The sequence below is a fragment of the Grammomys surdaster genome, unplaced genomic scaffold (genome assembly GCF_004785775.1).
Source record: "Grammomys surdaster isolate TR1022 unplaced genomic scaffold, NIH_TR_1.0 125925, whole genome shotgun sequence".
NCBI classification, from domain to species: Eukaryota; Metazoa; Chordata; class Mammalia; order Rodentia; family Muridae; genus Grammomys; species Grammomys surdaster.
The window spans coordinates 143,122-159,563 of NW_021620749.1; the positions used below are offsets into that span (position 1 = coordinate 143,122).

Sequence of the window (16,442 nt, forward strand, 5' to 3'; positions counted from 1 at the left end):
CTCACCATGAATGATTGATCATCACAGCAGACCGCTGGCATCAGGATGGGATGATCTTGATCTAGACAAACTGATTGGTGCACTTAGAAAAGAAAAACAATGGGCAGATCCTGGAAAGGGAGCCAGCCACCAGTCCAGTGGGAAAAGATACTCACTGCCAAACTTGACAGAGATTCCCAGGATTTCAATTTTCAGGACCCACTTGGTGGAGAGAACCAACTCTAGCCAAGTTATCCTCTGACCACCAACTGTGTGAGGATGTTAATCTCCATTTGTTTACTGGAAAGAGCTCTATTATTAAAAGGGATTTGAATGAATAAATTTTTTTTTTTTTTTGGTTTTTCGAGACAGGGTTTCTCTGTGTAGTCCTGGCTGTCCTGGAACTCACTCTGTAGACCAGGCTGGCCTCGAACTCAGAAATCCGCCTGCCTCTGCCTCTAAAATTTTTTTATAAGGCCAAGGCAGCAGAGTACTAGACAGCTGTCAAACATGCAGTTGTTCTGCAGTCTGTGATATCTCCAGGGAATCATCTAAAGCTGTTAAAAGTGATGGTGGGTATAGCATGGAAGCAGGAATACTGCCTGGATCTTAGGAAAAGACAGGAAGGAGGGAGGCTTCTTGGAGTTCTGTGTTTTATACTCAATTATACATAGTTGTGCTTTTAAAATGGTGGCAGTGACATGTGACTTTTAATTTTAAGTAAATAACAATTAACCAAATGAAATCAAAGTCTCAGTCTGCACTGCCCACCTATCATATGCTACATGGCTGTTGTATTAGCTCTGTCTAATATACTTCTTATCACCAAAGGGTGTTCCATGGGTCCCCTCTGAAAGGCCAAACCCTGGGTGCATCAGTGCTATCTCTGAACTGTCAGAGTACAGGCTGTGTGTTTTAATGACTGACAACCTTGTGTTCCTTAGTATAAGAAAATACACACACAAACACACACACACACACACACACACACACACACACACACACACGGCAGGGGGTGTGGGGAAACAACTCTATAGCATCGAGCTTTCGATGGTTGACATGTGTTTGTTCTTTTGGCAGTGAACTGAATGCCAAATCCAAGGAGCTGCTCCTGCAGATCTCACAGGATGAGTGCTCCTCAGAAGGTGAGTGGTGAACGTGTAGGAGTGCTCTAGATAAGCACTCTGACCTAGGCTCTGGAATGGGGAGAGGAGAAACCCTGCAAACGAGGCAGTCTTCTCCTCTGAACCACTGGTCTCCCAATGGAATGTTTGGTACAAAGTTAAGCCTCAACAATGTCATTCATTTGGGGGGACATGCTTGTCTGGCTTTTAAACTTTTTCCTTTAGTTTTTTTGTGTGAGTGTGTTGCCTGCCAAATATGTCTGTGCACTGAGTGCATGTAGTGCCTACAGGGGCCACACGAGGGTGCCAAATTTTTCAGGACCAGGTGGTTGTGGGCTGCCATGTCAGGATGGGAACTGAACCCAGTCTTCTAGAAGAATAGCCAGCAGTCTTAGCACTTAATCATTTCTCCAGTCTCTACTTTTAAAACCCAGAGTCTTTTCTCAATAATTTTTAAATTAGAGGAGCAATTTCAAACCATTCTAGACTTAATGGACTTCCTTCAATTTTTTTTTAAATTAAAAAAAAAAAGTAACAAGCTGGGTAGTGGTGGTTTACTCCTTTAATCTCAGCACTTGGGAAGCAAAAGCAGGTGGATATCTGTGACTTTGAGGCCAGCCTGGTCTACAGAGAGGGTTCAGGACAGCCAGGGCTACACAGAAAAACCCTGTCTCAAACAACACACTTTTCCATCATAGCCATTGTTAGCCTTAGCAGCTAACAATGTCCTAATGTCCCTCTCTATAAGTTTCAGCTGATGTTTCCGTACAGAATAAGGCCCTTGGCTGAATTTAAAATAAACACACGAGGGCTGGAGAGATGGCTCAGCTGTTAAGAACAGTGACTGCTCTTTCAGCAACCACATGGTGGCTCTCAACCATCTGTAATAGGATCTGATGCCCTCTTCTGGTGTGTCTGAAGACAGCTACATTGTACTCATTTAAATAAAATAAATAATCTTTTTAAAAAATAGACACATGATTCAGAGAGAGGAAATCAACAGTCTAGGGTAAAGTCACCAACATAACCATGGACTTGAGTGTACACCTGGGTTTACAGTATTGATGTTTGTTAGATTCTTTGGTTTTTGCATTTAGTGATGTGTCTGTGGAGGTCAGAGGACAGCCTTTTAGAGTTGATTCTCTCTTTCCATCTTGGGGGTCCTAGAAATCAAGTGTAGTTTGTCAGGCTTGGTAAAGTGCCTTTACCTGATGAACTATCTTGCTGGTCCTTGTTTTTTCTTTCATTTTGTGGTGCTGTGCTTTAAGCATGTTAGATAAGTGTTGTACCACTAAGTTACACTCTCAGCCCTCTTGGATGTTAAAATCCATATAAACATTAAAATTGGGAAGGAAAAGACCATTGGCCTACCCAGCTGTGCCATTGCGTCTCTTGGTGATTCCCCTGAAGGGAAGTTGGAAGGCACCTGACCAGATGATCATGTCCTAGTTACCATTAAGGGTTCTGTTCTAGCCTTTTGGAATCTGCTGTCTTTAGATGCCCAGGGAGGTGATAAGAAAACCCTTCCCTTCCTTGAGTGGTTATATAGGACACCCTGCATCAGGCTACCTTTGACTTCCATTCCTCCCAGTCCCTGCTCCTGGTGGCCCACCCTCCTCCATTGCAGGGCAGCCTGGTGGAGTCTGTGAAACTGCAGTTTTACAGAAGTCATGCAGAGTATGCCCATGCAGCCTGTGCTTAAATTCTCATTCTGATTATTTGCCCTATTGCTCATAACCTTTGTTTGGTTAGTCATTACAGTCCTATCTGTCTCCCTCTTCCTCCTTTCTTACCTTATCTCTCCCTCTTACTTTTGCTTTTCAAATCAGGGCACACATATAGTAGGTCACTGTCATCATTCCTTGACCCCTCTGTCCTCCCATGAATTATTTTGCCCAGGACATTTAATAGCTTCTTTATTTCCTTTTATGCCACACGACCACCACCACCCTGTTTATTTTCCAGTTTCTGTCAGTGGTTCAAGGGTGGTTGGTGCAGTTCTATATCCTGTGTGGTTTGGATATTGCCTTTGCCAGGTCTGGCACCTAGCCTCATTCCTTCTGGGATGCCCACAGCCTCTTTATGCTTGGTGATACTAACACTGTGTAGTGAACCTAACAGAACATTCCTCAGGTATGTGACTGTGGGAACATCACCATTGCCCCTTCTTGTCTTCCACTCTAGGTCTGTTGGGGATAGCAACCATTCACCTGGACTTATTTAGGAAGCAGCCTAATGGCCCACAGACCTTCAGACTGATCAGTGGGACGGATCCTGACAGCTTGGTTTTGGGTTCAGTCACTGCAGAGGTATGATGATGGCATGTTCTCTGCTACTACCGTCCTGTCTCCTGCCTGCCAGGGTTCACTGTTGCCTCCATATAACATGCTGACCTTACTCAGGCTGCTCTGTTCTCAGCATGGGTTTCAGGCTCAGGTAGACATCTTGCCAGGACTGGCTTAAGCTGGCTATTGTAGGAGATGACATTTCCCAGTGTCATCTCAGTTAACCCAGCAAGTCCTCCTTTTAAAAAATCCTTTGCTGGGTCATGCTTCGAGTTTAATGCAGTTGAGCCTGGCTTCTTGGGTTTTTGTCAGTCCAGGTTGATTAAAAAAAAATTAAGTAACATGGATGAAGAAATTAGAGGTTATTGGGGAGAGAAAAAAGCCAGTGTACTGCAGCTAAGTCAGCCTGTTGTTACTATCTGCAGAGTAATGTATCTGCAGGTCTACAGCTGTAGTTTGCATCAACTAGCCTGAAAATATTCAGGAAAAAACAAATAAAAAACACCCAAACTACATCAGACTGAACAGGTATATACCTTTTTTTCTTACTGTTATTCCTTGAGCAGTACGGAAATATAGCTATTCCCATGCATTTTTGTCATATTTGGTTTGAGAGATCATCTAGAGGTCATTACTATACTAGGAAAGGACATGGGTATTCTGTGCTCTCTTGACACCATGTTCTCTGTGTGGGTGGTGGCCTAGTGAGTGTGGGAAGCAGCTGTCCATCGAAGCTCCTCTGTGTTTCAAAATAAATGTCTGTCTTTGCCATAGTTTTCTTACGTAGAACCTGGTGAGCTGAAGTCCTGGCCAGCTCCTCCCCCTGTTTCTGCTGCAAAGATAGAAAAGGACCGGACAGTGATGCCATGTGGGACTGTGGTCACCACTGTCACTGCTGTGAAGACCAAACCTCGCTTTGACACTGGGAGGGCATCCCCACTGACCTCGGGTGAGACTAGAGTGCAGTGTCATTGCAGGAGATCCACAGGCTATCAGCCTCTGTGGGGTAGGGCTCACTCTGCAACAGTGAGCATGGTGGGCTTCAACACCAAGGCTTAGCAAAGAAGTTTGGTGGCCTGGAAAGAAAGAGGGATGGAGGGTAGAGGAGGGGAGGGAGGGAGGGAAGGAAGGAAGGAGGGGAGAAGGGAGGGAGAGAGGAAGAAGTGAGGGGAGAGGATGGGGGAGGAAAGAAGGGAAAGATGAGGGCTGGAGATGGGGGTGAGGGGGAGAGGGAGAGAGAAAGAGTTGAGGGACAGAGATGAGATTCTTTTTGGCAGTTACACCAAAGTTACAATCTGGATCTAAGACTCCAGCCACGTGGAACTCAGTACTCCCTCACACTCATGGTTATTAAAAGTCTAATACAGGTTAAACACCACAGATAAAGAGGCATGATACGGGGCTGAGGATGTGGCTCGCAGTTGGGCAGTATTCATCTAGCACAGATGAAGCCCTGGATTGGATCCCAGAACTGTATCAAGTAGACATAGTGGCACACATTTGTGATCCCAGAACTGAGGAAGTGGAGGCAAGAAGATCAGGAGTTCAAAGTCATTCTTGCTTAACATGAAATATTATCCAATCTGGGATATATGATGTCGTGCCTCAAAAAAAGAAAAGAGTTTTGGTCTTTTGTGTTTTGTTTTTTAAATGGGGCCAGCAGAAACCTTTCTTTTGCATTGTAGCTGGCTGGGTGGGGAAATGGAAAATACATTTTTATTTTACTGGTATATTATATAAAGGAACCATCTTCCCAAGTAGCTCCCATGGCACAGGTCAGAGACCCACAATTCACATGAGAACTCCAGTTTTATTAAAATGTCCCTGAATTTTCACCCCATTCTAGACCCCAGCACCACTTTTGCCAATATAGTGAAAGAATAGACAATGTAAATCTTAAAGTCCAGTTCCAGCCAGTAATAACTGTGGGGCCTTAAGGTGCAGTAGGGATTCTAGCCTTCTAGAATCTTCTGTTGAAAATTTGCATGCCCTTGCTGAAGGAGTCTTGTTCTTGCAGAGTCCCCTGTGAGGACACCCGTCAAAGTGAAGGTCATTGAAAAGGACATCTCTGTCCAGGCCATTTCATGCCACAGCGCCCCTGTCAGCAAGACATTCTCCTCTTCAGACACGGGTAAGATATCTCTGCACTTCTGAGCTTTAGGAGTAAAGGTTTCCTCCTCCCCTCTCCGTTTGGGGAGTCTTTGGTTTGGTGGCAAATAGAAAATGAGAAAGCTGGAAATGTCAGGTAAGGGGACTGAGGACAGAGCTGGGCCTAGGAGACTTGAGGAACACTTTAACAAAATGAGCAGGTGGTCAGGGCCCCACTTTGTAACTTTATGAAAGCTATCTTATCATTTGGCATGTGGATGATGTCAGTGCCATTGGACAAGCCACACTGGGGACAGCGTGGCCTGGATGCTGTGCTTTGTCCACACTGTCCATTCAAGTATTTAAGAGTAGTTTTCTGAGTTCTCTGGGTACTTCTTTTAGTTATTTTTACATGGCTACAATCAGACAGTTGACAGAAACAGCTTCGTGGTGGAAGAGCTTATTTTGGCCTCAATTTCAGTCCATCATGGGGTGGGGAGGCATGACAGTGTAAACACATACGGAGTCAGTATCACATTAGACAAGGAAGTAAAGAGATTCTAAACCCAGGCCTATCCCTAGTGTCAGATGTCTGCCAGCTAGGCTCCACCTTCTAAAGGTTCCACAGCCTCCCAAAATAGCGCCACTGTCTGGAGAACATGTGTTCAGAACATGAGCCTGTAGGAGACATTTGATATCTATGCTATAGTATTGCACCCTGGCCCCAAAGGTTCAGTCATCTTATAATGCAAAATGCAATTTGTTTAATTTTAAGAGTCCCCATAAGTTTAATAGTTCTAACACTGTTCGAGGATCTAGGTTTAGAGTTTTGTTTTTGAGACCCAGGGATGTCACTTAGCTGTGAGCCCCTGTAAAATCAAAAGGAAAGTTAGATATTTCCAGACTGGAAGGATACAGAGTAATTTTGCCCATTCAGAAGGGAGAAATGGGAGGATGGAAGAAAATTTTAGACCAGAAGGAGACTAAATCCTAGCAGGTTCACTGCTATAGTTCGCGGAGCTACACTGAATGCTGTAGTTCTCTGTCAGGCATTTAATGCACGTGGTGGAGTGATCCAAGCCCTAATAGACACAGAGAGTTCCACGCCTTGAGCTTTGCCATTTGCAGCCTCATTTGGGACATGTCCCATAGTCCTGGCATTGCCAACATCCTGGGATCTCTACTGCAGCTTAGGCTTCATCCTCAGAGATTCTGCCCAATCAGATGCTCTCTGCAGGAAACCTGGAATGAATAGTACTTGGACTCATAGGCTTTCCTTAATCTAGGTGCATCCTGTATCTCTTGTTTATTGCATGCTTGAAAAGCTAGCAGCGTGTAGGCAACCCTAAGTTTCACTGATCACTTGATATGTAGCTAGGCCTCCTTGTATCATGACGACAATGGCTTTTGAGTGCCTAGATGAGTGAACCTGTGACACATTTCTCTATGCAGCCCCATTCAAGTATCTTTCAAATGAATATGTAGCTTATATGTTGGAGGTATGAGGAGTCTCATCAATTCCTGAAATGTCCTGAGAGCATCCTTCCTACATCCTAGTGCAAACTATTTGACTTCCTCCTAATGATGCTTGAGTAGCTATGGCCACCTTCTACTTGCTTTGGCACTTTGAGATATTCTTTCCAAGCCAAATACTTCATTTTTCATGTCTTTATGCTCTGATTTCTATTCTCAGACCCCACTGTAAGCCTGGCTAAAGCAGCCAGTAGTAACCATGCCATAGCTGAATGCTACACCATGAATTCCTTTGAATTCAGCCACTTTATAATTCCCAGAACAAACATTGATAAAATATAGGCAAATTCTGTGCCAAGATGTAACACAAATGGTCTCTAATCCTGTTCCCAGTGGAGTCCTTGTTCCCATTCCAAACTCATGGTTTCTCTCAGCAATCAGGTTTTCCATACACCCACAGGAATAAGTCTACGGTCTACTTACAGCATTCTAGAACTTTTCTTCCTTTTAAAAAACATTTTTATGTTTTGATACAGTGTATCTTGATCGTATCCACCCACAACTCCCCAGTCCCTGTCTTCTCAGACCTCCCCTAACACAAACCCTGGCACCTCATGTCTTATTCTGTCTTTTATAAACTGAGCCCCTGCATGTATGTGGGGCCAGCCACCAGAGCACGGGTGAGCTACCAGTGACTACATTCCTTGGAGAAAAATGACTGCCAGTCCCTAACAACTATCAACTCCCAGTAGCCCTTCAGCTAGGAACAGGGCCTGTGAACCCACTCGTGCATGTGGAATGTTGACTGCCTTGATCCTGTGCAAGTAATCACTGCTGCTGTGCTTCATGAGTACCGAGGCCATTTCATATCCAGAGGACAGCAGTTTACAGCACTCTTTCCTAGCCTCTAGCTTTTTCTTCCCCTTCTTCCAGAGTGTTCCCTGAGCCCTGGGGAGGTCATTTATTCTCAGACATTTTCCTTTATGAGTCTCTGCATTGACCACTGCCAAAAGGGGGCTTCTCTGAAAAAAGTTGAGGTCAACACTAATCTGAATGAAAACAAACATTTCTGTCCATTTAGCAAAGAAACACTAGACAGCTCCTCCCAGCCCTGGGCTTTTGACCAGGCTTATAGGATCAGGAGTAAATTCCTTCCCCTGCAGCCAACTTCAAAGCCAGAAGGTTACCCTGTAGTAGTTAGTCATGCCACTGTTGCATTAGTCAATGCGTCTTGCCTGTCGGGTCAGTACAGAAGAATGCAGAGTTTCTGCTGTGTAAGCCCACTGATTCTTTTTCTCCCCCAGCTGCCTGCATAGCACCTTCTAGCAGGGAGGAGGTTTTCAGGTCAGTTCCAGCTTTCTCTGTGTTCTAACTAAAAGTGTGTCGTGTCTTCAGCAGTAGGTCTTACCGTCTAGTTATGGAGAGCAGCGAGAGCAATGGCAATGGCCTGTGTCACTTGTGAGCCTCTAGGGTTTCCTCAGGGGGTTTTCTAGTTCACGTCTCCAAATTCTTCCACATTCTTCCCACAAGTCCATTCCAGAGGCCCAAACCACACAGGTTTCACAGAAGCAACAACTCACTTTTGTACCAATTTTCTGGATTAATTATTTTGTATATTCTGTATCACTATGACAAAGGGACCTGATGTATAAAGGAAGAAAGGATTGTTTTAACTCACTGTTTTAAGAGTAAATGCAGAGTAGCCAGAGTGTGTGACAGAGCCTGCTCATATCATGGCTAACCAGGAAGCAGAGAGGAAATTCTGGAACCAGGGCCTGGGCTAACCTTCAAGGGCATCAAGGTTCCATCCCCAAAGATATTATAGCCTCCAGAGTATCCCCACCATCTCGGAAGGCCCTCTAAACACTAGCCTCTGGGGACATTTCACATTCAAGCTGTGACAATACCAATTCTATAATTTTAGGATTATTTTCAGGTAAACAACATCTTGACTAGGTATCTTCCTATCTATAAGTCAGTGTGAGGACCTGAGCTGGATCTCCAGCATCCACCTGAAAAGTACGGAGTGGCTGAGCAAGCCTATAAGCCCAGCTCTGGGACCAAGTGTGTGACTGTAGAAACCAGCCCCTGTGACCTGTGGCCATGGCTGATGTCCTGCTCCTAAGTCAGTTTTATTGTTCTGCTTCCTTCATTTGCTTCTGCAGTCCTGGGAATCAAAGCCAGAGCCTTGTGTATGCTATGCAAGTGCTGCATCATTGAGCTACACCCAGGTCCCTTTTTGTCATGTTTAATTTTGCCTTAGCAGAATAGTATAAGCTATAAGTACAAGCTCACTGGGGGAGAGAACCCTCTCCACTTAACCACCTACCTGATGGGCTGGCATCTTGTCAAGTGGAGATTTTAAAAAAAGAAGACAAAAAAATAAAAGAAGAACTCACCTGAGGGAGCTAAGGAATGAGCAAATGACAAAACATGCAGGCTCTGTCAACAGTACCTGGTACATTCATGACACAGAGCCAGCTCTTAATAGCTTTTATTGGCTGCCTTGGATTACTGTTCTGTGTCAGCCACTTTGGGAGGTAGAAGGAGTTATATGCCTTTGTGAGGTCAAAATTTTCCCAATGTTTAAAACTTTCTCCTCTCTCCTCTCCCTCTCCCTCTCCCTCTCCCTTTCCCTCTCCCTCTCCCTCTCCCTCTCCCTCTCCCTCTCCCTCTTCCCCTTCCCTCCCCTCCCCTCCCTTCCCCTCTCTCTTTGTGTGTGTGTATGAGAAAGAGGGAGGGAGAGGGAGAGAGGGAAGAGAGGGAAGGAGGGAGAGGGAGGGAGGGAGGAAGGGAGGGAAAGAGAGAGAGAGAGAGAGAGAGAGAGAGAGAGAGAGAATATGAATGTGGAGGTCAGAGGACAACCCATAGAAATCTGTTTTCTCCTTCCCATACTGTATCCCAGGGATCAAACTCAGGTTAGATCATTAGATATGGTGCCTTTACTTACTGTACCATCTCCTCTGCCCACAATCTATTTATTTTTGTGTGCCGACCTTTGCCATTGTACACAGCCCTCTTGAGAAAAAGTATTACCTTATAAACAGTAAAACATATGAGTCTCAAACAGACACATTAGTGAGTAGCTCATAACTACTGGGAGTCAAGTTGTAGATAACCATGGCCTTCCCTTGTTTCTCAAAACAAAGTTTTACCAGATCCAGGCCTTGCCTGTTTATTTACATGTAGCTCCTCGCTGCTCCTACTTTATGGGGAGATTAGTTGAAAAATCCTCAAGCCCTTACTTTCTCCCTCCTTCCAAATGCTTGCCATCCACTGCTTACAGACTGTTCCTGCCCACTGCTCTGGGAGTTCACTTGGAGCTTGTTAAGTTTGCTACTGAACTCAGTGCTACCTTCCTTTTGGCAGAACTGTTGGTGCTGAACGGCTCAGATCCTGTGGCTGAAGTTGCCATTCGGCAGCTCAGTGAGTCCTCAAAGCTGAAACTGAAGTCTCCACGGAAGAAAAGCACCATCATAATTTCAGGGATCTCCAAGGTAGGTTAGGGCAGCAACAGGAAGTGGGAGTCTGTCAGCATAGTACCCCGGTTCCTCATTCATCCAGAAGATCCCCTCTGCAGAATCCAGTACAGCTCCTTCCCACCAGAGAGTTAGCTACCTCTGGGACCACAGTAGTCCTTTGTCCTGTTGATACAGGAAGGTAGCAGCTGTCTGCTTAGTGATGCTCTGAGGCTTGAGAGCTTAGCCAGTCATTTCTAGAATAATTACTATGATAGAAATAAAGGCACATGTAAGACACTCCCTGAGGTGAAATCTCCACCTAGCTGCCCTTTTCTGAGATGACTCATTTCTAAAACATTTAAATATTTTGCAAAAAAATATGTGTATTCCTTCTGTTATCTGATAGAAATAAAGATTATTCTACAAAATGTTCCAGTTCAGTTCCTCTGTTCTTCCACTCTGTGGTGTCTTAATGGAGCAGAGGGTGGGCATGAATTGCCTCTGTTGGCAGCCATGAACAGGTTAGATCTTCAGTTCAAGGGACCATGTAAGAAATCCTGGTTCTTCCTAGACATTTTCAAATATGCAGATAGAGATAGAGATAGAGATAGAGATAGAGATAGAGATAGAGATAGAGATAGAGATAGAGATAGAGATAGAGATAGAGATAGAGACAGAGATAGAGATAGATAGAGAGAGAGAGAGAGACAGAGAGACAGAGAAAGAGAGAGAGAGTGTTAGAGATAGAGATAGAGAGATAGAGATAGAGAGAGAGAGAGAGACAGAGAGAGAGAGACAGAGAGAGAGAGGGAGAGAGAAAGAGAGAGAGATAGAGAGAGAGAGATAGAGAGAGAGAGATAGAGATAGATAGAGATAGAGATAGAGAGAGATAGAGATAGAGAGAGATAGAGAGACAGAGAGAGAGAGAAAGAGAGAGAGAGAGAGAGAGAGAGAGAGAGAGAGAGAGAGCGAGAGCTGTAGTGAGTGACAGATTAGGTAGCTGTGGCCTTGATTAAGGAGGATAGATTGGATCGTATAAGGTCATCAAGAGGGTGGCAAGGAAAGCAAATCGGAAATCCCTCTCACAGTTGCTGACAGGGCCAATGGTCAGTCACCATAGCTGGTAGTGTCTACAGTACGTGAGTAGCCTGGGCTCAGGACTCCAAGAGAAGCACCTTGAACACCAAGGCAGGGGATGTCTCTTCTTAGTCTGGCTTCTTCAGCCACTGGGGTGTGAGAGGCAGATATCTGATGTCAACAAGGCCAAATAGTGGAAGCTTTTACTCAGTCTGAGTTAGATAAATGAACAAGATGAAGATAACCATGACTGTCTGCTCTCTCCATTCTGGCTTTGCTTCAGAATTGCTAGCTAATCTTCACATTTAATATCTGTAGGCCACTCTGATTATGAATTTATTGGCATACAGACTGTTGTATTCATAGTTATCAGGTACTTCTGTAAGCTGGTTCATCTTCAACTGCCACTTAGCAAATGCCAAACCCTCCCTCCCTACCAGAACTCTTGTTATATCCCTGGAATGGCTTTTCATTTGCCCTCAGCCTCTGTTGTACATCTCCCCTGACAGACCTCACTATCTCAGGACCACAATGCTGCCCTCATGCTGGACTACGCAGCTTCAATGGACAGCACCAACCAGGGAGATGCCACTTCTGCTTTGTGCCATCCAGAGGCACCTGAAGCCTCTGCCACTGACCCACCTAAAGAAAATGAGCCAGCCCAGACCCTACCTGCCCTCAGGCCTAGAGAGAATGATCTAGATTCCTGGGACCTGGAGAAGGAGTCTCCAGTAGCATCATGGAGCGGTCCAGCCCTGCAGGAGCCTGATATGGATGAACTGTCAGAGAGCTCCCTGAGTACTTCAGAGCTAGGCGCTATGAAGAAGCATAAAGGTAACTATTTCCAAGCCTCCAGCTTCTCACTTGGGCTTCCCTCTCCGTGTCCTCGCTCCTATGCTGGCCTCCCTTCCTTTTGTCCTCTATGAGGCTGTCCCAGTCTCATCCCCTCCATCCCAGTCTGCTCAGCCACTGAGAGCTGAAAAGAAGGTGGGAAGCTTGCATGTGAGCAGCTGGGGCTTCATCTCTGCATCTGGGGAGCCACTGTGTTTTCATGACTCTAAGCACCCTCCCTGTCTACCTCACTCCATCTGGAAGCAGAGCTATCCAAGGCTTCAGAGTGTTATGAGGAGCCAGATGCCATAGTGGCCAGGGCCAGAACAGAGTAAGCAGAATCAGATTGGCAGCTTACCTTATTTGCTTAGTCTCCTCCTCCAGCTGGAACCAAACCAGACCTCACCACATGGAATCAGCAGGATCTATAAGGAAAGAGACTCCTAGAATAACTACTCACTGACATGATGTACATGTAGTTATGAAGGCATTCATTAGCACAGTCAGTCCTTTCTCATGAGCAATGGGCCCTTATTTCAGAGTTCTGCATTTCTTAAGGGTATACACTTGGTCCCAGACCTTTATCTCATAGTCACCATTGGCAGCAGCTCCAGGACTTAGAGACTTCACACTCACTGAGCCTTACCTCCAAGACTTGGGGACCATACCTACTATCCACATCCTTCCAAGATGAGAGCTGAAAGAGGCCCCTGCATCAGTCCAGGAGCTGTGGTGGAACTCAGTATCCACTTCTAGTTCTGCCTTCTATCTGGGCCTCCAAGGCCCATTTTTCTCAATCAAGTTCTTAGGACCCTCTTGGAATGCACTGGGCAAGAACCTTAGCTATGCTAGGGGTTAGGAATCCTAGCTACCTACTTCTGGGGATTTCTGCTGGATAATTTTGCCTTAAGGAGGACATGAATAATGTCTGCAGACAAGCTGTGGTTTTACAACTAGGAGATGAGGTACTACTGGTCCCAAATAGGTAGAGGCCACAGGTAGCATATTCCTTAGGGCACAAAGCATAGACACCACCACACAGCAGAGCACAAGTACCAGATGCTGAGGCTGAGAACCTACCCTCAGTGTTCCACCTCTTCTCTGCTCATCCCTTAGCCATTGATGGCTAGCTGTTCGCCTGTGACTTGTGCCAGTACCGTGGGGAAAGATAGAGGATGAATTTGTACATCAAACGAGGAAAGAAAGAGATTGTTCCTGGGGGAAGATTTTTAGATCATCCAGGCTATTTCCTATAGTCTGTCCTTGGGGGAACTTCAGCTAAACCCTGTGTCCTCTCTTGGTGTGAGCTGTGGCCCAGGGTGTCAGGTAGACTGTCTACTGGCCACCCTATGTACACACTGTAGCCAGGTCTTTGTTCTAGAGTCAAAGGAGCCTCTGAGAGGTTGCTGGGAAAGTCGTTAGCAGGGAGGAACAGGGGACACTGGGGAATATCCTGTGCCTCACTTCACTTCCAGTCAGTGGTCTATATCCTCATGTCCCTTAAGAATCCAAACCTCTTGTGCTCTCCAGGTTTCTCAGAGTTGCCAAGCCTGCCACCACAGTGCATCCATCCAGCACCGCTTTGATTTCTTCTAGCCTTTCCTGCTCCCACTAGCTCTGGTCTCCTTTGGGGTCCCCTCCTTGAAGTGCATCTGCTATCCTTCTCTCCTGGAGAGAGGCCAGACAGATGAATGCCTCTTGGGAATTGGGGGTCTGTCTCATCCTCTAGGGGCTGGAAGTAGCCTCTGTGCTTGTGAGCCTCCCCAGAGATGCTGGATATCGGGGGAGGTGCAAACATGTTTGGCTGGTATGTGTGTTTCACTCCTGGCTACTCTGGAAGCAGAGGTTGAACCTGCCCTTGGGTCCTTGGCATGCCTTGACTTAAAGTTTTCTGAAAGGTAGTATTTGGCAATGTCTTAAAAAGTATTTTGTAGGGCTTAGGCATGGTAGCGCATGCCTTTAATCCCACCACTTGGGAGGCAGAAGCAGAAGGAGCTGACTTCAGGGCTAGCCTGGTCTACATAATGAGTTCTAGGCCAGCCAGAACTACATGGTGAGACCTTGTTTAGAATATATATATATTCCCTAGCCCATATATATGCATATATGTATATATATACATATATACATATATGCATAAATATATATTTATGTATAAACAAATGTTTATTTTTACATATCTCATAAATTTATTATATAATATATAAACATAACTTATTTTATATTCATATATACATATGTATGTATATATAATATATATATGTAAAACTAAATCCCACCAAGCCACTTCCTGTAGCACTAGTTTTGAAAAAAAACTGGCAGAAAATGAAAATAGTTTGACAAGCTAGCTTAGACCTATTTAAGATTCTGCCAACCAACCTCTCAAGCTAAGTACAAGGCTTCTAGAAACTGCAAGATGAAACTAGCTAGTTGGTGAGATGCAGATTTAATGAAACATTCTGTCAAAAACTATGGTGGAGAATAATGGAGAAGGAGACCACACATTGACATCTGACCTCCATGCAGATATACAGGTGAGTACACTTGCACATACACCCCCCACACACACATACACACATACACATTTAGTTTACATCCTACAGTTTCTAGAAGCTTTGTACTTAGCTTGAGACGCTGGTAGAATCTTAAATAGGTCTAAGTTAGTTTGTCAAACCATTTTAATTTTATGCCAGTTTTTTTCAAAACTGGTGCTTCAGAGAATGGCTTGGTGGGATTTAGTTTTACTTATTTTGTATTTATTTTATATGTATGGGTGTTTTGTCTGCATGAATATTTAGGTACTACTTACATGCTTGCAGAGGTGAGAAAAGAGTCTTCCATTCCCTGTAATTGGAGTTATAGATAATTGTAGGCTGCCCTGTGGGTGCTGGGAAAAGAACCCAGGTCCTCTGGAAGAGATCAGAGGTTAAGCCGGTATTCTTAATCTCTTTGCCATCTCTCCAGCCTCCAGGGTTTAGTTTTAAACTAAGGTATACATATGTGACTTGCAAACCGTCTTCACCTTCTGGTATAGTGAGATGAATGTTGGAGGCTTTAAGAAAGCCCATGTAACTAGAATTCTCCTGGACTGTTGCTAGCTGGGAATTTATATATTATTATACTTCAGCCAAAACAGAAAATTGATTCCCCAAAATTCAGATTTATTTTAAATTCAAAAAGCAATGGTAGCTCTGGGGAAAATTTTAACCTTATCTGTGTTCATCACAAATGTCCTAAGAGAAATTTGAGAAAAAACTGGAAAGAAACATTGCCAAATATCTTGCATGGCAACCTTGCATGTTTGCACGTGTATGCATGTGCATAAATATATGCTCATGTATGTATGAGTATATGTGCACATCTGTGTGTACTTAAAAGTACATTTGTGTATATGAGAGCATAGATGCACATGTGCTCTCAAATGCATATGCATGTACATGTATGTACAAAGTGTGAGCACGAATGTGCATGAGTCCATGCTCACATCTGTGTGGTGTATGTATATAAGTGTGAGCATGTATGTGTATGAGCCTCTGCTTACATGTACATGTGTGTATGTTTACACATGTGAGCATATATGTGCATGAGTCTGTGCTTATATGCATGTGTACAAGTGTGAGCATGTGTGTATGAGTCTGCAGTCGTGTGTACATGTAAATGCACATATGTGCAAGTGTGTGAGTATGTGTGTACACAGTATATGATACAGTGACTCCAGACTCTGACTTTCACTCTGACTCTGCTCTTGCCTGCTTTTCTTTTCTCTCAACGTCTCTGCATTTCGTGTTCGTTCCCTTTAACTTAAGAGGATCACTATGGCAACCAGAATTAATTACCTACACAGTAAGTTATTTTTTTTTGTCTTGCATTTTTTTAAGTTCTGTGTAATTGACTATGTGGAGCATGTCTAGCAGAGTTAAGGCTGTCCCTGCCTTTTTCCTCGCTTAGTGTCTTGACCTTCCCTTTGTTGGTTTTCTGTGTTTCTGGCTTCTAGGTAGATTGTCACCTTCATCAACCATCAGATGGGACACTCTGTCCTCTGATGGTACAAAGCCACCTTGCTGTGATGGCATAAGCAAAGTATCATCTGGGAAGCCGGACTGGGATAAGGGGGCCAGCATGGA

The 16,442-nt window shown here is 44.6% G+C and overlaps 1 protein-coding gene across 1 annotated transcript in view; it reads left to right on the forward strand.

The window, feature by feature from the left end:
- Positions 1-16,442, forward strand: part of C2cd2 (C2 calcium dependent domain containing 2) — a 64,969-nt gene that overhangs the window by 38,381 nt on the left and 10,146 nt on the right. The window contains exons 8-13 of the mRNA XM_028752544.1: positions 1,060-1,124; positions 3,288-3,412; positions 4,163-4,337; positions 5,406-5,519; positions 10,319-10,446; positions 11,997-12,321. Coding sequence (XP_028608377.1) covers positions 1,060-1,124; positions 3,288-3,412; positions 4,163-4,337; positions 5,406-5,519; positions 10,319-10,446; positions 11,997-12,321 — 932 coding nt within the window. The remainder of the gene's footprint in view (positions 1-1,059; positions 1,125-3,287; positions 3,413-4,162; positions 4,338-5,405; positions 5,520-10,318; positions 10,447-11,996; positions 12,322-16,442) is intronic.